General features: G+C 39.2%; 2 protein-coding genes across 4 annotated transcripts; both read left to right on the top strand.

Moving 5' to 3' along the window:
* The first annotated feature begins 624 nt into the window (after positions 1-624).
* On the top strand, positions 625-18,690 carry LOC105051945 (uncharacterized). Of its 3 annotated transcripts, XM_010932597.4 has the most exons (8): positions 661-720; positions 1,180-1,198; positions 2,944-3,668; positions 3,999-4,076; positions 16,307-16,405; positions 16,491-16,683; positions 16,817-17,241; positions 18,014-18,690. In XM_010932597.4, exons 3-8 carry the CDS (start codon positions 2,964-2,966, stop codon positions 18,233-18,235), a joined length of 1,722 nt encoding a protein of 573 aa, XP_010930899.2. In that variant the 5' UTR covers positions 661-720; positions 1,180-1,198; positions 2,944-2,963; the 3' UTR covers positions 18,236-18,690. The 3 variants fall into 3 exon arrangements, with proteins under 3 accessions (XP_010930897.2, XP_010930899.2, XP_010930898.2); XM_010932595.3 differs by lacking the exon at positions 1,180-1,198 and having other exon boundaries at positions 625-720; XM_010932596.3 differs by lacking the exon at positions 1,180-1,198 and having other exon boundaries at positions 668-811.
* Positions 18,691-20,225: 1,535 nt separating this feature from the next.
* Positions 20,226-20,962, top strand: LOC105051946 (protein RALF-like 34). The gene has a single exon (XM_010932600.4). It carries the CDS (start codon positions 20,282-20,284, stop codon positions 20,678-20,680), a length of 399 nt encoding a protein of 132 aa, XP_010930902.1. The 5' UTR covers positions 20,226-20,281; the 3' UTR covers positions 20,681-20,962.
* The last annotated feature ends 5,838 nt before the right edge of the window (positions 20,963-26,800 follow it).

Genomic DNA, 26,800 nt, shown 5'->3' with positions numbered 1-26,800 from the left:
GGGCCTAGAAATAAAGTGCCGCCGCTTTGAATATTCTCTTTGAGAGCACAATTTGTCAAATAATCTGCCGCCTGATTAGCCTCCCTAAAAGTGTGAGAAGCAAAAAGCCATATGGACTTCTTCCACTGCATAATATCCCGTAGAAGACGGGGTAGGGTATGCCCAATTAGTTTAAAGTTTGAGATCTATTTAATAACCACAAAAGAATTCCCTTCCAGCTAAATACATTGGGCTTGTAGTAGTTCAATAACAGCAGTATAGAGGTCTAGCCAAGCAGCCACTAGCTCAGCATAAGAGACTGAAGAGAGATGTAAACTTTTACTGCCCGCTTTAATCAGCCTATTATGGTGATCTCTTATTACAAAACCAGCGGCAGCTTTTTCTGGAGTAACAGTGGCTTTTTTTTTTTTTTTTAATTTTTTTAAAAACCCTCTACTGTACTGGGAGATGGAGGGAGAGTTTAAAATAGCAGGCGTTACATTTTAAGAATAATAATCGTTATTTAAAACTTTACTATTACTTATCAAAGATACTATTTCACAAGTGAAATAATATATTCAATGGATCACGGGTTATATAAAGACACGTGGTCATTTTTAATATCCCATTGTAATATTAATAAAAGATATCTTTACATTTATATGACTCAGTGGGGCGGCGCTGGCGGCTAAGACCACCCTCGGAAAGCCGGTCTCCCTTTTCTTTTCCTTCTTCCTCCCGGTGCGTCTTGCCGCTATTTTTTTCCTTAAAAAAGACTCCGCTTTTCTCATTTGTTTACGTCGAATCTTTCGCATCTCCTCTTTGGTGCAGTGTAATTTTCTTCTAAGAAAATGAATATTTATAATGTTTAGATGCATCTCGATTCTTGAATTGCTTATTGTTTGTTTTGGTTTGCATCCGAACCTTCAAAATTAAATTTTTGGAATTTGGTTCAATCAGAAAATAATTTTAACTAAATATTTCTTTTAAGTAGATACTACAGAACTAAGTTTATTCACAAGATGGTGAATTTTTCTGTATTTTTATGAAATATGAGATTTATCTGCATTTCTAGAGGAAACCCCCTCCTCTTCCAATCTATCCCTTTGTCCAATGGTGATGTTCGATGAACAATCCTTAAGTTCTTATAAAAATATTCTGACTGATCTTATTTGATAGTTTTCTTCCTCTCTCTTGCAGCTTAAAATTGAAGTCTCTGGTAGGTCCTCGCAAAACACACTCTGCAACTGGTTTATCATATAATACTCCTTAGTCTGCAGCTCTCCAATTGTTAAATAAGTTATGCCAATAAAGAATGCTGCGGATGCCGATGGCGATATGATCTTTTCCGTGTTTTTCTTTACTATTATTTTTTTCCTGAGGATTGTTAAGCCCATTCTTTGTTTCCTTTCTCTTTCCTTCCACTAGTTTAAGAATTATTTGTTAATCTCTATTTTTTGATCTTTCAGTCTATGTTTCTTGTCTCATTCTTTTGACGTATTTCTTGGTGTCTAAAATTTTCCAGGACAATCAATGCACGGTATCTGCTCACCCCCCCCCCCCCCTCCCCTTTAGAATCTTTACATGGATCATGAATCCTCCCCCTCTACTTTTGAATATGCATATCTGGTACTCAAAAATTTCCAGAGTGTGGTTTCTTGCATCTTGGCCTTGAATTAGCTGCGCCTGCATGGTAGCTCCTTGTTAGATTTTAACAAGATTTTTCTTGTAGTTTTTTCTATTATTTTTTAAAATAACCGCTTATGTTAAATTAGATATTCTTTTGAGGGAAAATTAAGTGTTACAGAACTAATGTTGTTTAAAGGATGCGGGATTTTTTTTTCAGGCATTCTGTTTGTATTGTAAACTTTGTCAGAGGGTGAGATTCAGTAGATGCTCATTTTTTTTTTTTTTTTTTTCATGATACAGAAATTCTGCCTGATCATATTGATATCTTGCCTCTTCTTTCCTGTAATTTAGAATTAAAATCTCCAGTAGGTCCCGAAAAAGCACAAGTTACAACTGGTTTCTTGACCATGTTAGTATTATAACCTCTTAGTCCGTCACTCTCCCATTATTATATAAGTTATGCTGATAAAAGAACGCTGCTTCTCCTGCAAGATTAGTATAATGATCTTTTAGCTGTCTCTGTGGCATTACTATACAAGCCACATAATTAAGGATGCTAGCTCCGATTTAGAATTTGTTATTATTTCTCTCCACATACGCCAATATGTTCCCCAAAACACAGGCCAAATGGTCTTGGACCTCAATATTTACATACCTCCATTTTACTTGCTTCCACTAAAGAAAACCTACAAAATGAATTCCTTTCCTTGAATTGAAAAATCCATTTTGGTTTCACTTGCTTCAGGATTCGTCTCTCTACTGAAAAGATGGTTGTCTATAAGTACTGGACACTCCATATCAAATCGCTAGAATCACTTTCTGCACCTAACCTTCTTGACTCATACACCATGCAGCCTACTCAGTGTCTCTTTTTGATTCTATTGAATAGTTAAGTTATTTGTCATAGTTCATTTGTTAAGCACACAAGTCACTGTCGGATTGAATCACTGTATTAGCTCATTCTCTTCACTGAACAACTTTTATACCTTGCAATCTTATCTCTTTTTATTGCTGAATATATAGAATAGCTGATCTGGTTTATTTGTTAGGCGTCCATGCTATGGTTGGATTGCATCACCATATTAGATTGTTGTCTTCACAGAATAGCTTTCACAATGTGCAATCTTATCTCTTTCTATAGCTAAATCTATTGAAAAATCAATCTGCCAGGTTTAGTCCATTTGCCAGTCATACATGTCATTATTGGATTACATTACCATGTGAGCTTGCAAAATGGCTCAGCTCATTCTCTTGCACTTTTCAAACATACTTGTGCAGCTAAAATCTGAAATCTCTGATTGGTTATCTGAATTCCAACTTGCTTTCTTCTTGCAGCTGATTTTCCTTAGTGAACCATGGAACAAAACCCCAGCAGAATACATGAGTCCTCCAGAAGAAATCGGGACGGTGATAGTTATGCCCCATCTTCCCCGGTATCACCAAGTATTCGCCTGAGCTTGGATTCATCTAGTCGAAGGAATTTCATGAGGAGTGCTTCATTTGGTACAACTGGTAATGCAAGTTCTTGGCGAAGGGGTTCTATTAGCATTTCTCATGGCAGGTCCGACCCGATACTTGAGGGTGTTTCCAATGAGACTGCTGCACTGGTGGGAGTTCATGGGGATCGAGCAGTAAGTGATGAGGTGGTCATTAGGGAAGCAAGACAGGACTCATTAAGTAGAATGAGTAGCAGGGGTTCCTGGCAGGGGGGTTCATTTAGTCCTCGGGATGGGGGTGACCGGATACTTGATTCAATCAGACTTTCACATGAATTAGTAGATCATTTTCTTGGGGATGTTGATAGCACAATGGCGCAAGTGGGTGATAGAGGGGATAAAGCAGTAGTTGATGACAGGGTTGATGATGCCCGAAATGTTGAGAACGGACCTATAACTCTTTCTGATGATGAATTAATAATATCAATTGGCTTTCCATCCCATGATTCAAGCTTATCTTCACTTCTGTCACCATTGTTGGAGGAGATCGTTTCTCCTCTTCCAACTGATGCCGTCCTTAATTCAAATGACAAGAATCAAATGCAAAAAAGTACATCACTCAATGTGAGTCCCCTACATGTTTTTCTCACTATTAGCAACATCTGGAAGTTTCAAATCAGTCATCATATGAAACATCTGGACTTAAGTATCGTGCTAGACATGTTTAAATGAACAGCAATAATGGTGCTACTAGAAATGATCATAAAACTTATTTCTTGAGCAAATATATTGCATCTTAGTATCAAACTTATACATGCTTATTAAACTTGAGCCCACTATTTTACGCAAATAAAAGAGAGGGAGGGACATGTGACTTGCACTGAATTTGCAATTCCTCACTACTATTAAGGTAAAATAAACAGGAAAATTAGCTGATGGCATGCCCACTTGCAGGACAAGCAGTACAGGCTCCCTCGAAGGCTGGACTATGTTTTCTATTTGATTTTCTTGGCTGTTTTTGGAATATTTGGGGTAAGACATGATGCTTTTGGATAGATCTTTTACATTTAGCAGCTATGATATCTCTTAGCTTGATGATATCTTTGGAATTTAATCAAATGTTGTTACATAATAAATATACTTGTGTAACAGCAACACCTCAAATGCTCCTCCCCTTCTCGAAATATTGCCTGATTTTCTGTTCATTTGTATCGCTGTTCATATATGATTCCACTGCATCTGTTTACCAGGTTGCTCTGACTGACAACCTGATTGCTTCTTTAAAGAACTATACTACCAAAAGAACATTAATACAATCATTAAAGAGATGCTGCAGTATGCAAATTAATTCTCTTAGGTGATGGCCATAACAATACGCAAATGGGAGCATGCGATTTCTTTGCCTCCTTGTTATGTAACTTCTCATACTGATTTTTTCAGCAAGTATAAAGATCAATTAGAAGGGACATTTGTGGCAAAGCCATTGGAAAATGAACAATGAAATGTAAAATGCATTTGGATGAGAGTATTGATTCATATGGCATACCCTTTACTCACACTGAGGCATTGCTTCTATGATGAGTAAACATAAAAATTTTCCAGATTTATTTATTTATTTATTTTTGTGTGTGTGTGTTCTGAGCACAGAGGACAGAATTATCTTATATAGACCCCAGTTTTTAAAGTGGCACGACTACTCACAATTGTAGTTTAACCATTTTGTGAACCAAGTGATTGTTTGCTGTTATATTTCATTGAGCATAGCCAGAAAGCTGTCAAATCAATTTGGCTTATTTCTATGGAGAAAATCCTTAAGACTCGCTTTTTTTATGTATAGAATTTATCTGGAAACATCAAACATGATTTGCCCCCAGAACTGTATTAGATTCACCTCGTATCATACTATCATGTGGGAGTCGGATATTTCATTTCTAATTTGTGCATTGTGTGTTTTAGCTTGGAAACCAAAACTTTGTAAGTTGGAAAGAGGAAATTTGAAGACATCTATAGGGTAGAAGTTCTTACTTTCAACCCAAATTTTGCTGCAGTGTCTATGCTTTCTTATTTAATAACTGTCTACAGAGCCAACTTATCTGACATTGAGGTTAAGCTGTATGTATACATAGAAAGGGCATATTGGAGTTATGAGCTTGTGGGAAGAAATTGATAGCAGTCCTAATTCGAATTTGTGACCAAGCTAATCTCACCATAGCCATGAATGCTATACTACTGTGGTGTAATATTTGCTTAGAGCGACTTGGATTTCAAGGTCTCATTTAGGATAAGAGAGCCCTGATGTTACAGAAACTTAAACAGTGCTTATTTAAAGATGCAACTTCAGATACTAGTTTGACTCCCAATGGTACATGATGTAATCTACTGCCTTTTGCATGCGATAGATGCTTTTGAGGTACTGATGATTTCACATACTTTTTACCATCTGGAGAATTTCTTGCCTGACACTTTGGATTCAAACAGTTGCCAGAAACAGCATAAAATCTTCGTGTGTACTGTATTATTGTTTTTATTTCTGGATGTTAACTCCTTGTATTGCTGGTCTGCTGAACCGCAAAGTTAGGTGAGAATGCAAAAAATGAATGTTGCCTCCATAATTTCACAGCATTGTGAACATTATTGAGCATCTGAGTTGGCTTTTTTATTTCATAATCTTATTTTTATACCTGGAAGAGTGCATCTTGAACATATATGTAATGCTTTCATCATATTTCTCGATCATAACCATTTGTCTGCATCATTTGTTGAGGTTATTCTTCCAGTTGCTGAGGCAGTCATAGGGAGAGAACTTTGTTTCTTTTATTATAGGATTGATCTTAAAAGAAATTCACAGAAGAAGAAGCACTTTGTGGCCAGGGAGGATTTCTTTGCTGAAGTATCCTCACTCATCTAGGTATTAGAAATTTGGACAACAGCTTGTCCCTGAAATAGCACTTTCGATTTTTTAACTAGTCAACATCATCCACTACCATGAAGATGAAGAGAACAAAGTTCACAACATCTGGTGATTGTAAACCACTGTTTGTGACTGATCTTTTAGAATCTCTATGCTAGGAATAAACTTATTTAATAAACCCAAGAAGGTAAAGTGCACTTTGAGTCGAGAAGTCTTTCCTCTGAAAAATGTGTATCAAGAATTATGTGAATTTTCAAGTTCCATGTTTCTGCACTATTAAAGCTGTAAAAACTCCGATGGAAGTATATTTCTATCACAGTCATGTTGTCTTTAATCCAGGCTCTAACCTCTGAGCCAAATCAGGTCTTAACTTGATCGAGTCACATCTAAATGTGATTCGACCTTGATCCAGACTTAATCTTATTAGGCTGGTCAATTATTAGCTTTCATGATCCCACCTAACCAACTTTTGATTCAGTTTGATCAATCGCTAGACCTAATTGAGCTACCCAAGCCCGAATCCAATTTTATGAAAATGTCTTAGATATGAAATTCTCAATTTTAAACCTAACTTAATTTCATAAGCTTAATTCATTAATTAAGTTTGGGTTCATAAACAAAGCATGTAAAATAAATCCTAGGGTTTCAGGATTTAGGATTTTGTAGAAAAGTAAGTTTTGATTTCTGATTAAGGATGAATGCACGGCACCCCTACACGTCATATGAACACCCCATTGAATGGGAGGACAGGCCTTTAAACCCTACTTCGTTCTTATGACCGGACGGCCATGAGGAACACCTTAACCAGAAATATAAATTTAACTACAAAACTAGTTAGATCTAAATTAATATATCACATATACAATTTAAGATCTAACTAATACATGCTTTGCATACATCTCATGTATCAAAAATTGATCTAATTAACATGCTTTCATATCTGATACATCATATGTAATATCTGAAAAATAAGATTTAAATTGAACTATTCAAAATTAAATCTATTCTAGACAAGTTACTGGAACAATTCTACAACTAGTCTAGGCATGCAACAGATCAATTTTATGAAAAAATTAAAATTTTATTTTCTGTTTTCTGATCTGATTATAACATTTATAACATCAGAAAATCAGAGAATAAATTAGATCTAATTTATATTTTAATCATATTAAAACATAAAACTTAAGACTGTTCATGGGTTCAACTAATTCTAGTCTAGTCATGCATCTCATGCATGTTAGATCTTCTTAGATTTAATTTTAAATATTTTGATTTCAGATCCTATCACATCTGATGTGACATCTAAAATTCTTTAATATTAGATAAATTAAAAATAAAATTAGATCTAAATTAGATCTGAAATAGAGCCATCAACTTGGCTCTGATACCAGTTGAAGAAAAAACCATTTTTTTCTTTTGTAGGATCTTTCAGATTTCATCAAATCTGGGGTGGAATAATTTAAAATTTTTATCCTACGCTATTTCAGATCTAATATCTGTTAGATCTAATTTTATTATCTGATATTTAAAACCTAAATTAAATCTAAAAGTATGAAAAGTATAGACATACCTCAAGGGTAATCTGATTACTCTGTAGATGATCTCAGCACAGTCCGAAGTTCTGATATAGCCACGCAAGCGCCTGGCCTCTACCGGTATCCACTCGGGCAGGACCTGGAACGTCTTCTCCTCACGAATCTACGCTCCAAAAATCAGATCTCTATCTGATTTGGAAGTGCTTCAGAACTCCTTCTGAAGTTGGAGCAGCAGCCTGTCGAAGATGTCCTGTAGCCTTCCTGTTCCAGGCGTCACCACGCCTTTTCCTTGCACCAGATGAACGTCCAACTCCTTGGACGTGAAGAGGGGAGATAGGAGAGCAGGGAGGATGTGGAGATGAAGGGAGGGGGCGGCAGCTATGATGGGTTTTCACAAAAATTTGAAACCTTAGGCGCAGACAGGGTTTATATAGATCCTGCTGCACTGCGCAGTGCCACATCATTCGATCAATCAAAAAATTTCAATAAATTCTGAAAAAATTCTGATTGGTGGAGTGATGTCATCTGATCACATCAGATAAGAACCCCCACCCTCTCTCCTATGTTGGCGCCAACTTTGGATAAGCACAAGCAAGGGTTGGCGCCAAAGAGTCCATGTTAATCAGGACTCTTCATCCTTATCCATTTGGGGCGCCTACTTTAATCCAATTGGGCTCACGCCATAATCTGATTATGGCACCCAATTCAATGTGGTTTTGGCATGTGGACACTCCACAAAAATCCTCCAATGAGCTCTCTTCAGTTTAAGATCCATATGTCAACATTTGACAGATGTCCTAAAATGAAATTGGCAGGTGACAGGAATTAGCAGGTGCTTGTCTTAAATTCATCTCATGAATTAAGACAAGCCTTTTCTGAGCTGGACAAGCTTCATTTAGACTGAGAGAAACCTTTTCAAGGTTCTCTGGATGAGTCAAATCACATTTGGCTCAGTAGAGACAGAAAAGATTATACGAGGAGAAAATTAGGCTCAATCGTGTGCTAGCATGATTTCCTTAAATCTAATTGGATCTTATCCAAATCAATTGGGTTAGCCCAATTGATGACATCCAGATCCTAACCCTTGTTTGTGTGATCCAGTTAGGTTCAATTCCGTATGGTAATGAGACATGTCGTGATCTCATCATCGACATCATCGAAACTCCTTTTGATGGACCAGAACTCTTCTGATTCAGACAATTAGAATGATCGATCATCAATATCATTCTAATTGCTCCCAAAATCTACCAGTGACACCTAGCAGTATGTGGTGGCAACCCATCAGAACTGAAGACGAACCTCTCGGTGCAGCTACCTGTGTGATTGAGTTCTTCTATCATGAGTCCCGACTGAATTAGGGTTAAGGTGAACTCGTCAAACCCAACATCAATCACATGAATCAATCGATCGATCTGAGTCCGATGTGAAACCCCAATGGAAAACTCTTTTTCCATTATTTCACTCTGCCATGGCCATGGGCTTAAGGACTCGATCTTTCGATCATCATAGGACTACTCCTCTTATCTACCGACACATCAGATAAGAACCCCCACCCTCTCTCCTATGTTGGCGCCAACTTTGGATAAACACAAGCAAGGGTTGGCGCCAAAGAGTCCATGTTAATCAGGACTCTTCATCCTTATCCATTTGGGGCGCCCACTTTAATCCAATTGGGCTACACCATAATCTGATTATGGCATCCAATTCAATGTAGTTTTGGCATGTGGACACTCTACAAAAATCTTCCAATGAGCTCTCTTCAGTTTAAGACCCATATATCAACATTTGACAGATGTCCTAAAATGAAATTGGCAGTTGACAAGAATTAGCAGGTGCTTGTCTTAAATTCATCTCATGAATTAAGACAAGCCTTTTCTGAGCTGGACAAGCTTCATTTAGACTGAGAGAAACCTTTCCAAAGTTCTCTGGATGAGTCAAATCACATTTGGCTCAGTAGAGACAGAAAATATTATACGAAGAGAAAGTTAGGCTCAATCGTGTGCTAGCATGAACCTAATTGGATCTTATCCAAATCAATTGGGTTAGCCCAATTGATGACATCCAGACCCTAACCCTTGTTTGTGTGATCCAGTTAGGTTCAATTCCGTATGGTAATGAGACATGTCGTGATCTCATCATCGACATCATCGAAACTCCTTTCGATGGATCAGAACTCTTCTGATTCAGACAATTAGAATGATCGATCATCAATATCATTCTAATTGCTTCCAAAATCCACCAGTGACACCTAGCAGTATGTGGTAGCAATCCATCAGAACTGAAGACGAACCTTTCGGTGTAGCTACCTGTGTGATTGAGTTCCTCTATCATGAGTCCCGACTGAATTAGGGTTAAAGTGAACTCGTCAAACCCAACATCAGTCATATAAATCAATCGATTGATCTGAGTCCGATGTGAAACCCCAATGGAAAACTCTTTTTCCATTATTTCACTCTGCCATGGCCATGGGCTTAAGGACTCGATCTTTCGGTCATCATAGGACTACTCCTCTCATCTATCGAGGTTGATAGATCCCGTCTTGGTGCGACCTAGTTCCTACAATGAATATGCTACAGCCAACATACACCTCAGGATTCCGAATGGCTAAGAGACTGAGTTATGGTGTAGTCAAACTATAACACACTCAAGGTGAACTGTCGATGCACCTCAGATCAAAGAACTAGACACACAACTGCAGCATCGAGCTAGTCATCGACGAGAAGGTAGATTTCCTTATGACTGCTCGATATAGTCACGCTCAGTACTTTCGTTCTCAATGAATATCTGTACTCTCGCTTCGGTGTCTCCACACCGTAGACTCAAGACATATCTACCCTAAGGAAGTGATCGTACACCAACTTTTCGGATCGATCACCATCCTTGTGATGATCCTATGGTCAGGAGCTGTTTATGAGTTAGTTATGTAAATTCATGCTTTAAATTTTCAACTCTTGAAAATATGAATTGACATTTCTACTAACTCAAAGGATGTATCACAGACACAATGTACACAATGTGATAGAAGAATAACCCATTTATTGATTTATAGTCAAAATTATAAATTTGCCCTTAGATTTGTACAGGAACGTGTCAGCCAATCTGGCATCTAGGGCACACATCTAACAAACTCCCACTTGACCTAATGCCAATTGGCTACATATCTAAGTCCCATCTTCTCAAGGTGGGCTTCGATCTTCTACTGGCCTAATGGCTTTGTCAGTGGGTCTGCCACATTGTCTGTGGAGTCGACTCTCTTGACCTCGACATAACCCTTTTCGAGATAATCATGGATCAGATGGAATCGCCGCTCGATGTGCTTGGACTTTTGGTGAGACCTTGGCTCCTTAGCTAGGGCTATGGCGCCATTATTGTCGCAGTAAAGAGGTATGGCATCCGATGACATCACTCCAAGCTCTGCGGCAAACTTTTTGTACCAGAATGTCTCCTTCGCAACTTTCGATGCAGCAATGTACTCTGCCTCCATGGTGGAATCAGCAATCACGGTTTGCTTGGAACTCTTCCAGCTAACTGCACCACCATTGCAAATGAACAGACTCCCAAATGTCGACTTTCGATCATCTATATCAGACATAAAGTCTGAGTCTGTATATCCCTGAATCTGGAATTCTCCATTCTCAAAGACTAGAAACATATCCTTAGTTCTTCTCAAGTACTTAAGGATACATTTCACAGAAGTCCAGTGCTCTTCGCCTGGATTTGACTGATATCTGCTTGTGACACTCACAGCATAGGCTATATCAGGTCGTGTACATAGCATGGCATACATGAGGCTCCCTATTGCCGAAGCATAAGGGATCTTGCTCATGCGTTCAATCTCCTCAGGTGTGCTAGGGCACATCTTCTTGGAGAGATGAATGCCATGTCTAAAAGGTAATAAACCTCTTTTGGAGTTTTCTATGCTAAACCTTTTTAGTACCTCCTCTATGTACATCTTCTGTGAAAGTCCGAGCATCCTATTTGGTCTCCCTCTATAGACCTTAATACCCAGTATAAAGGATGCCTCTCCTAGATCTTTTATAGAGAACTCCTTAGACAACCATACTTTGATTGAGGTCAACATGGGAATGTTATTCTCAATTAGGAGGATGTCATCTACGTACAATACGAGGAGGACAACTGCGCTCCCACTGACCTTTTTGAACACACATGGTTCCTCCTCGTTTTTGATGAAACCAAACATTTTGATCACATCATTGAAACGAGTATTCCAGCTCCGAGATGCTTGCTTAAGTCCATAAATGAACCTTTGCAGCTTGCAGATCCTGTGATCATCATCACTGGATGTGAAACCAATTGGCTGTTCTATATAGATATCTTCCTCAAGATGTCCATTTAAGAACGCCGTTTTTACGTCCATCTGCCATATTTCATAATCGAAATAGTCTGCAACAGCAAGCAATGTGCGGATGGATTTTACCATGGCTATGGGCGAGAAGGTATCCTGATAGTCAATGCCTTCGCGCTGACTATAACCTTTCGCTACGAGCCTAGCCTTGAATGTCTCTACATTTCATCTGCACCTATCTTTCTCTTGAAGATCCATTTATACCCAATAGGTACAATACCTTCAGGTGGATCTACCAAGGTCCAGACTTGGTTTGAGTGCATCGAGTCAATTTCTGATCTCATTGCCTCTAACCATTTCTCAGAATCGATATCTGATATCGCCTCGTCATAGGTCTTGGGATCATCACCATGAACCCCATTTTCCATGAGGAATATTTTCTCTACATCCTCTTGTATGGTACCTAAGTACCTTTCAGGAGGACGGAAAATCCTAGTCGATCTACGAGGTGGAAGAGGTTGTGTTAGGACTGGTTTTGATTGATTTGGTTCCTCAGATTCTTTAGCTCGTTGCTCTTGGGAGACATTCTCCTTGAGCTTAATTATTCTTCCGATGCCACCATCTTGAATAAACTGTTTTTCAAGAAAAATAGCATTTTGACTCACAATCACATTGTGGTCTTCCGGAATATAAAAATAGTATCCTAATGACTCTTTAGGATATCCTATGAATCGAGCTCTAAAAGATCTGAACTCTAACTTGTCCGCCTGCTGTCTCTTGACATGAGCCGGACAACCCCAAATTCTGAGATGATTCAGACTTGGCTTCTTACCATGCCATATCTCATACGGTGTGGTAGGAACGGTTTTAGATGGAACCCTATTCAATACATAAATTGCTGTCATGAGACAATGTCCCCAAAGAAATTCAAGGAGGTTCGTGAAGCTCATCATGGAACGGACCATATCTAATAGAGTCCGGTTTCTCCGTTCTGAAACCCCGTTGAGTTGAGACGTTCCAGGTGGAGTCCATTGAGAAACTATACCATTATCCTTAAGATAGTCTAGGAACTCCCGACTAAGGTATTCACCTCCTTGATCTGATCGAAGAACCTTAATGGGCTTTCCTGTTTGTTTTTCTACCTCATGTCTGAATTCTTTGAACCTTTCAAAAGCTTCATACTTGTGTTTCATTAGAAACACATACCCGTACCTAGACATATCATCGGTAAAGGTAATGAAGTAGACGTAGTTGCCTCTAGCCGGCACATCAAATGGGCCACACACATCCGTATGTACTAGGACAAGTAGGTCTGTGGCCCTTTTTCTATGTCCCACAAAAGGAAGCTTGGTTATTTTGCCTTGAAGGCATGATTCACAAACTGGATATGACTCGGAAGTCAACGGACTCAATAGCCCGGATTTCTCAAATTTGTTAACCCTGTCTTCCGCTATATGATCTAGCCTTAGGTGCCACAGATACCTATCATTTAGACTATCTCTAGGCCTTTTAATTCCTATGGCATTCACATTTTGCTCGATATTAAATACAGATACATCAATATGTAGCTGATAGAGATCGTTAATAAGAAAACCATCTGCAACTTTATTATTTTCATAAAATATGTTAAATGGTCTTTATGAAAGTTAATCACATAGCCCTCTTGTGCTAAACATGAAACAGAAATCAAATTCCTGCTTGCTGCAGGCACATAATAACAGTCTCTAAGAACTAGATCTAATCCTAACGGTAATCGCAGAGGGTAGGTTCCCACGGCCACAGCAGCAACTCTTGCTCCGTTCCCGATACGTAGGATCATCTCTCCATCCCTCAGCTGCTGCTCTCCTCAAGACCCTGCATAGAAGTGCACAAATAAGCAATAGAACCAGAGTCAAGCACCCAACTGGATGCAGAAGAAACCGTAAGATTAGATTCTAAAATGAGCATACCTCCAGAAGGACCATCCTTCTTGTTCTTCAGGATGGCCAGGTACTGAGGACAGTTCCGCTTCCAATGGCCGTCTGATTGGCAGTGGAAACATTTTTCCTTATCAGCAGCCTTCTTCTTCGGTTCTGTCTTCTTCTTGCCATCCACCTTCTGCTTCTTTGCAGACTTCTTTTTCTTTCCAAAAGACTTTCTCTTGGAAGAAGTCCGCTCCACAGTAAAAACTGAACCTTTTGAACCCTTCATAGAAAGCTCAGCCATAACCAGCATGTTCATTAACTCGGCCAAGGTACACTGCATCTTATGCATATGGAAGTTCATGATGAACTGACCATATGCATCGGACAAGGACTGAAGAATCACATCAATCTGAAAATCCTTGTCTAAGATGATACCGAGCTTCTCAAACTCCTCAAGATCTTTGATCATTGTCAAACAATGATTTGGACTGACTGCCCATCACGCATTTTAGCCTTAAAAAGCCTTTGACAGACTTGATACTTGGTCGCGCGACTCTGTTCACCAAATAACTCTTGTAGGTGAGCCAATATTTGGCGGGTAGTCAAAATATTCTCATGTTGGCGCTGCAAGTCATCAGACATTGCACCCAACATGTAGTACCTTACTTTGTTATCATCTTCCATCCACTTTTCAGAGACGCTCTCTGTTCAGCAGTCGGACGTGCTGGTATGGCAGGTGGGTCCTGGTCCAAGACATGAGTCAATTTTTCGGAATCCAGAACAATTCTGTAGTTCCTCAACCAGTCTTTGAAATTGGGTCCAGTCAATCTGTGGGTGTCTAGTATTTTGGTCAGGGGGTTGGAGGTAGACATGTTTCCTGTAGAGAGTTGAAAGTTTCTAGTTAGATTTTGTAATCAGACTTAACCAATTTGTTTAGGAATTTCATTTTTAAACAAATTAGGCTCCCACTATTTTCTCAGATCCCTATACTCCCTTGGTAGAGATGTGAAAATCTCCGTGATCAGTGATTTCTAGTGGGTGGTGCGGTCTCATCAACTAGCTCATCACCTTACCTAACAGTTATTGGTGATGGATCAACCGATGAGTGGACAACTCTTGTCCAATGATTCTCTAATCATGGTGCACCCAAAACTTGGTCTCTAATTCATGAAGTTCAACGTGCCCGGGATATTGCTCCAATTCTTAGTTAAGTCAAACCCATCGCACGAACTGGATTCCTGATTGGGTTCCTCACCGTATCCGGAATATTGAGCCCAACCCATCCTCTAATTCGTAGCATCCAATGCCTAATGGACATGGTTGCGTTTTTTCGATGCAACTGAGCCACTGTAACCAGCCGAGAATAATCAACCCCGGGAAGGGCCTGCACATCCACAATGGTGGAAGACCTAGACTTAATATTTTCTTAGGGAGATTTGATTTAGGTCTCATTAAACTTGACTTGACATAGTCATAACAATTATGACTAACTTAGTGGCATGGGTCAGCTCGAATTGTTAGCCACCTCAAATCAAAACTAAGTCGACACATATGGCCAGATAAGTGAGACCGGTGGAAGGGATATGCCATTAACTCGACAAGAACGCATTCGAGTCGAGTAGCTCCCAATTAAAAACCAGTCGATCGAATCTGCCCAACTTACCTTAGACACCAAATTGTTGAACCAGAACTAATTGGGTTAGCCTACATTTAATACTTGCTGCATGATAGCTCCATTATCTCCTTGATCACATCAGCCTGGTTAGTTAATTGAGTTCTTTTCAAGAAATGTCTTAAATAAATGAACTTTTATGATTTAAGAGTTGATCTTATGGAATTATGAATCAAACAATGCCAAATTAATCAAACACAGCTTTGTAGCTGTCTCATCAGAGCTGTATTGTGCTCATGGATCATGGTCCTTCTGTCATGTGAATCACTTGTGTGTCTGGAGTAGTCTATAAAAATTCTGCTTCCCCTTTTACGATCTATAGTACCTATTTAACTTTATAGAATATTTGTAAAAATTTATTTTACATGCTTTTTTTCCTTTCTCTAGCTTAAATATCCTTGATATGTATGCTATCTGGTTATATTTAGATTCCTGCAGCTCCTGCAGCTAATGTTACTTGCATATGGAGTTCTTGAACCCATTCAGCTCTAGTTATCTACCATGAGATGGAGTTGTGGACTTCCAAGAAGACATTAATTATAAGAATCTAATGGAAACTCACCATGTAAAGCCAGATCTGGCAGCTATGATGAAATGTTGAAAAGTTTCATTAACTTGTCTTTACTCAGGTAGTAATATGAACTTCAACAACTTGGATATTGTCCATGCAATAGTGAGCATACCATTTGGAAAATAATGTCTGTCTGCCCATCTCTGCACCTAATATAACAGCCATAATAATGGAACAGCTAATGCTTAGTTGCTTACCTTTCTACTTTTCTCATTCTTTGATATCTGCAGTATATGTTAACATGTTTATATTTATAAAGCATCCTTCCCAATGTAAGCAAACCATTTTACTGGCAATGACACTCTGTGCAGCTTATGTAAATATCATGAGATATGAATAAACCATAAACCTATTTATTGTCAGGAATTTACAAGGTATTTACTACAGAAGCTCTTTGGCCCTGGTGGCCCCCTAGCCTTCACAGGGGATAGTGCACTGTACCTTGATCTTCCCTCTAATGTGGTATCTCTCGCATCTGCTCTTGCAATCATTATATCTTATAATATTATCAACATTACAATTGAACAATTTGTATTCTTTCTACCAGTTAGGTTCCTTTCTTATGGGGTGGTTTGGCTTCGTGTTCAAAGCACAGATACGTGATGTATCTGAGCATTTAATTGTTGGACTGACAACAGGGTACCTGGGAAGCCTCACCACCTTCAGCGGCTGGAATCAGAAAATGCTTGAATTATCTTCCGAGGGTCATTGGGTGGAAGCTGTGGTTGGCTTCATAATAGGCAAGCTAACATATAAATAGAGTTTATTTAGAAGTGCAGTGAAGTTCAATGCATGCAAAATTTTGCTTTTCTTGATCATGTTTGTCTGATTTTGGAGGGTCTGACTATTTTTTTTCCTAAAATAAATCCATAGGGATGTCCATGGTTGGTATAGGCATCCTTGTTGGGGTTTCATCTGCTGAGGGAATCCAAGGAAGCTGTTCGGGCTGGTTTGACAAGAAGTCCGGGAGAGCTGGATGCAGCCTGAAAAACTTGAGAGTGCATAGCTTCAGTCGGCATACAATGGTCATGACAGTGATGTTATTGCTATGGGGCTTGTTGTGGGCTTTGAGTTGGGTGCTGGCTAGGACCAAGTTGGACAGTCTCACCAACAGTGCTGTTCTTTGGTTAGGGTGCTTAGTGGGACCTCCAGGTGTGTGGCTCCGTTGGTACTTGGCTAGGTTCAATGGCCAAGGGCTGGGAAGGAAAGGAAGGCTCGAATGGCTCCCCATTGGCACATTGTCGGCCAACATTCTTGCGGCATGTATTATGGCTGCGCTTGCAACGATAAGCAAAGAGGTATGATAAGTATTCCGCTATAAAACTAATTTTATGATAGGCAATTACTGGATAATGCCTTACAAAATGAATTATATTTATAAATAACTAGATAATTGGATGAATTAAATTATCACCAAAATTTATTCAAGTCGCTATAGATTAGTAGGTTTTTACATTGGTCTTCCAAGTGAAATCTGGTGTAGCTGTAGCATATTATATTTCTTTTTCCTTTTAAAGAGCATATGTTTTGTGCTAGCTGACATCGAAGAAGTAAATCCTAATTATACACAATCTGCTCTGCCTCATACAAACTTGTATGAAGAGATAATGTTAAATTAAGTCTGTATTGCTTCATTACTTCAGATCCATATCTGCAAGCGTACATATGTGATAAATAATATATTGAACTTATGTATAGCTTGATTGCTTGAGACCCATATATACAAACTAAAATAAATAATGGTTTAACTAAGATTCAATTTAAAATATGAATTGTTCGATCAATTAATCTATTAAAATTTTTAAATTTGAAATATAACCATGATATTAGTAACAACTAGCAACACAGATTGCGCAGTGCATGAATCTATGCGTACATAAATCCAAATGACTGATATAGCTCAGCTAAGAGTTAACAATCTTGCCAAACCATAATGTTTGAAATGTTGATGCATAACACTCCAATAGCATTGCATCTCTCTGCGAAGTTCATTTTAGACAAGGTTTTGACTAGGGGAAGTGTAGTTTCTTCAGTTCCGTTTACTGAAACAGTTTGGTTTGGTGTGTTCAGGTAAACACAAAGAGATGTTCAATAATTGTGAGTGGAGTCCAATTCGGCTTCCTTGGCTGCTTGAGTACTGTTTCGACCTTTACTGCCGAAGTGTTTGCCATGTGGGAGAGTGGACACAGAGGGAGGGCATATACTTACACCGCCATCACCATCCTTCCATCATTTGCATTGGGAACTCTTATTTACTCCGTTCCTTTATGGACAAAGCATTACAATTATTAGAAGTTACCTGAAATATTCAGCAGACACAATGAGGTTTTGTTAACGGTAACATTTGTTATCCAATTCTGAATTCATTGTTGCCAAAGACATCATTAGATGCTTTGTGAAGAAAGAAAAGATGGATATTATCTGTCTGGGGTAACAGATCGGATGAAAATTTTATAAACAGACAAGATTTTGTTTAATGGATAAAATTTCAGAGATAATGCAGGACTGAGGCAATTAGTAATCTATGTAGAATCCTTGAAAGATTTTAGGTTTGTGGTCAGTTGTTGTTATTTTGTTGTTCTGGGTGTCTTGACCTTGTATACATGTTCTATAATCGAATATTGTAAGACAGAAAAGCACCTTGAAGCATGAAAAGAAAAATGGGCATCCACCTATTTTATTAGCCTTTTCCAATACAAGGTGATTAAAAGGTTCCTTTCCAAATAAAGAGGGAATTTATCTATCAATTCTATGTTACTTTGAAAGGGCAGAGACAAGCATCATGAACATGATCTTAGCTGTCCATACAAGTACACAATCACATGAGCCACGAGTAAAGATTTAAGCCATCTTGATTGGTCTCGACAGAATTTAAGTGGAAATTATTGAGATTGGTTGTGAAACTGAAAATTTTACTTTGGATTAATGGCAGTATAAAGTCTGAGATCACACAAAAGGGAGACTAGCTACTGTGATTATGGTGCACCCTTCACTCATTTATTCTGTAGGTTGGGCGGCAGCTGGGCCCATCCATATAATACAACCCACTGCTCCGTCACGGGCGGCCTGTGCTATACCACTCCATTGCATGATGATCATCTGAGAACGGGCGGTTAGAAATCTCCCAGGTGTCCAACAATCAAACGAAATCTACCTTCAGATCCACGGTTCGGCGCGTGCCGAGACAACGTCAAACGGGGTGTGTCGGAACCTCCGCGTCCCGGTCTGCGCACCTTGCCACGCAAACGTACCTGCTTCGTTCCCGCGTTTCCGCTTCACCCAAAAATGATAAAAACGACAAAAAAAAGGCGGTGCCCAGACCTCTGTAAGATAGCAGTACTGTCCGGAATCGAGGGGCACGTTGCCCGATGTCGCGTTCCCCTCCGATCCAATCTGCTGCATCATCTCAAACAGCAAACCTTATTCACCTCATCTGCACACGCCCAATTATTGTCCATTGTCCATGGAGGAATTCTCAATGCACTGCCCTCTGGAGCAGCAAATGCATACCATCCAAATATATTAAGCCACATGGCATAATTAATAATATAATAAATATTTAATATTTTTTATAATTTTTTTTGATGACAATACCTTCATCTTCGGTTGAATTTAAAAAAATAATATATTTTTTTTAATATCTTATATTATTTTCTGTAAATATACATGATATTGTAAATAATATATATAATTTTTTATATTTTATATTATATTTTATTAATTATTATAATTTTTTAATATATTTTATAATTTTTTATTAATATATATAATATTTTAAATAATATATATATAATATTTTAAATTATATATATATATATATAATATTTTGAACAATGTACATGATTTCGTAACGTCTTTTACGATTTCAAAATAATAATAAATATAATATTATATAAAAATATAAAAAATAATATATATTATTTAAAATAATATATATTTTCAGAAAAAAATTATATAAAATATAAAAAAATAATATTTTTTTTTATTTTATATTTTTTTAAAAAAATAAATTATATCAAATATTTATTTTATTATTAATTATGCTGTACGGTTTAAACGGCTCCTGCAGTACGTTCCGTCTCAGATTTTCTCCACCGCCCCGGTGCATAAAGTATTTCTCCTTGCGTATCTTTAGCTTCAGATTTGCCACCAACCAATAGAATCAAGCCACGTCACCAAACAGCATCATAAGATTCAACATAACAAACAGCTGATTCAGAACCCACTGTTCTCCCAGCTGTAATCTGTCCCTCCCTCGGAACTCCACACACATTAAAACATGTGCATGTGAGCATCTCTCTCCCTTTCATCCCCACCGAGCACCTCCACTCTCCTCCAATGGCTCTGCCAACCCTCCTCTGCTTCTCTCTCCTCGTCGTCGTCCTCGTCTTCTCTCCTAGTCAGAATGTGGAAGCGGAGATGGATGACAGTAGCTTGCAGCTGATGACGGATGCAATGGAATGGCCGACCACCACCTCCCTCTACTCTTCTTCCTCCTATCCTTTCGGCTATGAGGGAGACGAAGGAGAGCTAGATGAGGACGCGAAGGATAACAGGAGGGCTCTGTTCTGGCGCCGGATCCAGTACTACATCTCCTACGGGGCGCTGTCGGCCAACCGGGTGCCGTGTCCTCCTCGCTCCGGCCGCTCCTACTACACCCACAACTGTTACCGCGCCCGCGGCCCCGTCCACCCCTACCATCGCGGCTGCTCTGCCATTACCCGCTGCCGGAGATGAACTCCAAAAACCAAAAAAAAAAAAAAAAAAAGATCCCCCTTTTTTTTTTATATATATTCCATGCCATGCCTATGATCACTTCCCCTGTTTCTACTGCTTTGTTGTTATTTTTGTTGTTAGTGGCGATGCTAGTGGATGTATTTTAAGCGTTATGGCTTATGTGGCTCTGGTTAATTCGGGCCTCGGCAGGCAGGATTTTGTGGGATTATGGATCTGCTATAGTTGGTTTATTGTAATATGTATTTGCTTTTAAGTTTTTGGAATGAGACTTTTTTTTTTTCCTTTTGTGTTGCCCTTTTTGATTTAATGTTGTAGTTTGATTGGGCATGTGTTGTGTTGAGACTGGATCTCTTTAGAATGCTGATTTCACAATCTTTTTTTTTTTTTTTTTTTTTTAATGAAGAAAAGGTAAAAGCTTAAAGGCTGTGTTTTTAATGGATGCTGAATATTTAGTTGTTGTGGTTGGATTTAGAATGTGGTTCACCGTCAAGGTCATATCTTGTGCCCCTTTACTGTTTGTAGCTACAATGGTGATACCATAGTGGAGACTGTTATGAAGAGTATATCCCTTCTTCTGTCAATTGCTTATCTTAATCGTAGAGATTGAAATGTGGAAGGGCAATTAGTGGTACCTCGCTGGATATTTTAAGGTACGCAAGTCTGATTCGTAAGATATGGTGCTCTATTTGCCAGTTTATGGTAATGATTTGGCCAGTGGTTTGGGTATCAGGACTTCGATCTCTGAATCTGGATGTCTCCATATATTATGAGCCTGAGCTTGTGTATTGTTTCGTTACCACTGATGGCATTTTAGGTGCCGCTGAGATATTTGAAAATATGTTGGGTTTAACTGGTGTTTGGGCCATATTGAAGCTTGTAGCTGGTAAATTATTTGAATGTTGGATGATGAAGTGATACAGCTCTGAGAAATTGCTGGATTGTAGGAGGCAAAAAGAAAAAGTTGATGGGTGGAAGATTTGTAAAGAGCTTGTATGGGAATCCACCCAGGACTGATGGTGCTTTGTGCCCAAAACATCTCGGTAGTGATCTATTGGTCCCTTCTAATTGATGGGCAAGTTAATGATGGAACTCTCCGGTTTTAATTAATAGTACAAAGTCAGCTGGCTTGCGGTACGGTCTGTTGGTTGGTTTCTTGACAGATCTCAGGAGTTTGATCTCCAGAATTTTGTTAATCAGGCAGAGGATGCAATTTATTGGATACTTGAAGCGTGCGAAAGGGGGGCTTTAGTTCCTGCTGGCATGTTAAGGAAAAAGGAAGTTTCATTGGATTCATTAGCTTTCTACAAAGGGTGGAGAGAGAGAGAGGAGAGAGAGAGAGCGCTCTTGCTTGCTGTATTTGCCTTCAAAATAAAGTATAGAAATTCTTTGTGCACAGCCGCGGCGTAGAAAATCTAACGTAGAGGGTATCATCTTGTCCGATTAATCTATATAGTCATTATTTTTTAATATATATTTAATATCGATAAATTAATTTTTTTATTTAAAAATTTTATATGACGAAAATATTTTTCTTAAAAATTATGATATCCCCTGCATAAAAGATTAAATTGAAGTGGAATGTCATAATTTTTGTGAAAAGATGCCATAATTTCAAAAGAAGTGTCATAATATTATTTTCGTATATATTTATTATTTTTTTTTCTCCGTACAGTATTATGACATCTTTTCTTAAAAATTATGATATCCGTTTATAAAAATTATAACATTTCGTTTCAATTTAGTCTTTTATGCAGAGGGTGTCAAAATTTTTAAGAAGAAATGTCATAATTTTTAAGAAAGATATTTTCATCATATAAAATTTTTAAATAAAAAAATTAATTTATTGGAATTAAATACATATCGAGAAGTGGTGGCTACGTGGATTAATCGGATAAGATGGTATGTTCCACATCGAATTTTTTATACTGCAGGCGGTGCACAAAAAATTTTCAAATAAAATATCTCATGCATCACAAACACCTTCATACCTTTGAGAGTGGTAACGAAGGTCGAGGTTGGCTCTACTGCTTGCATAATTGTGCCTCCTAGTGATCATTCCAATCTGAACAAGTCATATGTATTGTAATTGACAGCACAAAGGAAGTCAATGTAGTCCCCATGTCATCCACCAGCCCTGGATCCATGACCTTGTTGGGGTTTGCATGCCCTGCACCAAAACCTAGAGGAGTAGCGGCAGACTTCTGATCGTATCCAAGATTTGGAACTCCAGTTTTAGAGCTAGCTCAGAGGTTGTCATCATGGCAGAGTAAACAGTTGCCAACGCAGCGCCGCCGCGATGCCGATCACATGGAGTGAAGCCATGGATTTAGCGGATAGCAGAGCACAATCCTTGAAGAGTCTGAATCCTCTGTTTGGCAGTATAGAAGGTAATTTCTTTATTGAGGATAATTTTTGATTCTTGCATTTCATTGTTCTCCAATAGGAGTATATATAGATTACAAGGTCTAGCTATTGTAGCAATTACAAGAAGAAGAAAAATCTCGATTACATACTAAGTAAAGAGAAACCAAATGTAGAATAGCTAAACAAGGAGAAAGACCAAATAGGAGTGCCAGCCAAATATGAATATGTGTTGACTTGCTAAACATAGAAAAGAGCCAAATAAGAATGCAAGCCAAAATAGAATGTTGGGTTGGAATGAATGTGTGCTGATACACCCCCTCAAGATGAAGAATCGGGAGCACGAATCTTCAGCTTGTCCCTTAGGAACCTAAAACGTGAGGTACCCAAGGGCTTGGTGAGAATATCGGCAAGCTGATCTTGGGTGAAGATGAACTGAACAGATAGTTGATGTCTTGCAACACATTCACGAACGAAATGAAAATCAATTTCGACATGCTTCGTGCGAGCATGGAAAACAGGATTGGCCGACAGATAAGTGGCCCCAATATTGTCACACCATAGAATCGGGGGACCATGTAAGGGATGGCCAAGTTCCTTAAATAATGACTCAAGTCAATAAGTTCAGCTGATGCATCTGCTAAGGCTTTATATTCAGACTCTGTGGACGAGCGGGCAACTGTTTTCTGTTTACGAGATGCCCAAGAAATGAGGTTAGGGCCGAGAAAGATTGCATAGCCCCCAGTGGAATGCCTATCAGTCCCACTACCCGCCCAATCTGCATCCGAGAAAGCTTGGAGAGAGCGAGAGGTGGATCGGCGAATGTGTAACCCATGATCAGCTGTAGCTTGAAGGTACCATAAGATGCGTTTGACCATAATCCAGTGATCAGTATTAGGAGACTGCATAAACTGACATACTTTATTCACTGCAAAGGAAATATCCGGACGTGTCAATGTAACATACTGAAGAGCCCCAACAATGGAGCGATACTGTGTGGGGTCCGGATGGGGAGCACCCCCTGAATCAGAATCCTTTGTCATGGCCATTGGGGTCTGAACAGGTTTACAATCAACCATGCCTGCTTTTAAAAGAAGATCTTTAATGTAGCAGTTTTGAGATAATAATAATCCAGTAGAGTTCCGAACAACCTCAATTCCTAAGAAAAAATGGAGATCACCAAGATCCTTAATAGAAAATTCCTTAGTAAGCTGTTGAAGGAGAAGAGAGATCTGACTGGAGTCATTGCTGGTTACCAAAATATCATCAACATAGATGAGCACATAGAGGACATGAGACCTCATCCTTAAAATAAATAATGAAGGATCAGTTTTACTGGCAACAAACCCTAGTCAGAGAAGAAACTGGGAGAGACGGTGAAACCAGGCACGGGGTGCTTGTTTTAACCCATATAAAGATTTGTGGAGATGACAGACATAATCTGGATGGTTGCGGTCCTCAAACCCTGGTGGTTGGGACATGTAGACTTCCTCTGTTAGGTTGCCATGTAAAAAGGCATTATGAACATCTAATTGCCGAATTGACCAACCTTGAGAGATTGCAATACTTAGAATAAACCGAATGGTGGTAGGTTTGATAACCGGACTGAATATCTCGTTGTAGTCGAGATCAAGTTGCTGATGGAACCCTTTAGCAACTAGACGCACTTTGTAACGCTCGAGAGACCCATCAGCTTTTCTCTTGATCCTGTACATCCATTTACATCCGACCAAATTCTTTTGATGAGATGAACGTGGAACAAGAGACCACGTACCATTGCGAATTAAGGCATTAAATTCTTCAGTCATTGCAGCACGCCACTCAGAGTGTTTAGAGGTTTGAGTAAAGCAAGTAGGTTCTATGGTGAGGATAGTGGTGGTGAAGGCGGATGGCTGGTTGGAACGGGGTCGAAGTACCATGGAATGTGTACGGGTGGGTTGGGCAGGTGGGTCAGGGGAGGTTTTGTCTTGCTGGGAGCTAGTTGTAGGGGAAGGCGTAGGAAGGGAAGGTTTTGCTGATGAGGAATTGCAATAGAGGTCAGTAAGTAATCTGGTCCGAACAGGTGCAGAGTCGATAATGCTAAAAGGGCTTGGAGTGGGTTTGGTCATAGGAGAAGGTGTTGAGGCAGACCGAGAAAAGGGGGATGCAGCCGATGATGAGTTGGACAGACGATGCAAAGGAGAATGTGGAATCGGTGGAGGAACGGATGGTAGTGGGGTGGCCTCTTGTAGAGGTTGAAGTAATGTAACGCCCCAAGGTGAGGAAGAGGGAGATGATGGTGGTGGACAAGTTAATGAAGACTGAGATTGAAAAGAAAAGGTAGATTCGTCGAAGCGAACGTGCCTAGCGATATATATATGATTTGTTTTTAAATCGAGACATCGATAGGCTCTATGAGAAGGACTATAGCCGAGAAACACACACGGTTGAGACCGATACTCCATTTTATGCCGAGTGTAAGGACGAAGAAGAGGATAGCAAAGACACCCAAAAATTCGTAGGAAGGCATAGGATGGTGGTTTGTTGTGAATGAGTTTGAAGGGGGATACATCACTAGAGACTTTAGATGGCATCCTATTAATGAGAAAAACAGCCGTTTCAAAGGCATAGTGCCAGTATGACATGGGCACGGATCCATGAGCAAGAAGGGATAGGCCGGTTTCTGTAATATGACGGTGATGACGTTCGACAGTCCCTTGTTGCTCGTGGGTGTGAGGAGCAGCAACACGATGGGTAATGCCAATTTTATGAAAAAATTGAGGAAGAGAGCGAAATTCTCCTCTCCAGTCAGTTTGGATTGATTTAATAGTACGAGAGAAATGCCATTCAACCAAGGCTTGAAATTGTAAGAAAGTAGAGAATACATCAGATTTGCGTATTAATGGATAAAACCAAATATATTTACTTTGATCATCAACAAAAATTATGTAGTAGCGGTGTCCTAACAAAGATGGAGTAGGGGAAGGACCCCAAACATCACTATAAATAAGATCTAATAGAAACTGACTGCGACGATGGGACGGAGGTAAATGCAACTTACTAGACTTGCCTAATTGACATGAGGGACAAATGGGACGAAGATGTGCAGACTTGCAGGGTAGATTATTGGTCTTCACCATGGAGCGAAGCAAGCGATAATGGGGATGGCCCAAACGGTTGTGCCAGCCATCAAGAGTGGTGCTCTCAGCTACGTGAACAGATGCAGACAACGGAGAAGGGCTGGAATGGAGAGTGTATAATCCTCCTTTACTCGGACCGGATAACACTATGGTCTTGGTAGTTCGATCCTTCACAAGAAAATGAGGGGTGAAATTCAAAAAAGATATTGTTGTCTTTTGCAAACTGTTGTACGGAAAGTAAATTTTTAGAAATAGAAGGAACGTGTAAGATGTTAGATAACTGAAAAGAAAGAGAAGAGTAGGGAGAGAAAAAAGAACCATGACTAATATGTGATATATGTAATCCCTTACCATTGCCTACATGCACCTGATCAGGACCAGTGTACTCATCATAGGAGGACATAGAATAAATTTCAGGAGTGATATGGTGAGATGCTCCTGTATCTGGGTACCAAGTGAGGGCAGTGGAGGGGTGAGGGGTAGGGAGAAGTGATGGATTAGGGTGACGTTGAGATGGATTTGGATTTGGATATGGTAAATATGAGAAATTGGCATTGGGTTGTGGAGAGGAAAAGTATGGATATGGTTGTTGAGGGCGATAAAAGCAGGTGGCATTAGAGTGGTTGTTACGATTGCAAAA

Source organism: Elaeis guineensis, chromosome 9, assembly GCF_000442705.2.
Source record: "Elaeis guineensis isolate ETL-2024a chromosome 9, EG11, whole genome shotgun sequence".
Classification (NCBI taxonomy): domain Eukaryota; kingdom Viridiplantae; phylum Streptophyta; class Magnoliopsida; order Arecales; family Arecaceae; genus Elaeis; species Elaeis guineensis.
This window is presented reverse-complemented; position numbering and strand designations above follow the sequence as displayed.

Excerpts from the sequence above, each read along its gene's own strand:
- LOC105051946 (XM_010932600.4), top strand. The coding sequence starts at position 20,282 with ATGGCTCTGCCAACCCTCCTCTGCTTCTCTCTCCTCGTCGTCGTCCTC.
- LOC105051945 (XM_010932595.3), top strand. The coding sequence starts at position 2,964 with ATGGAACAAAACCCCAGCAGAATACATGAGTCCTCCAGAAGAAATCGG. Across the intron at positions 4,077-16,306 it reads CTGTTTTTGGAATATTTGGG|GAATTTACAAGGTATTTACT; the intron begins GTAAGACATGAT and ends ATTTATTGTCAG. Across the intron at positions 16,684-16,816 it reads TGTGGTTGGCTTCATAATAG|GGATGTCCATGGTTGGTATA; the intron begins GCAAGCTAACAT and ends ATAAATCCATAG.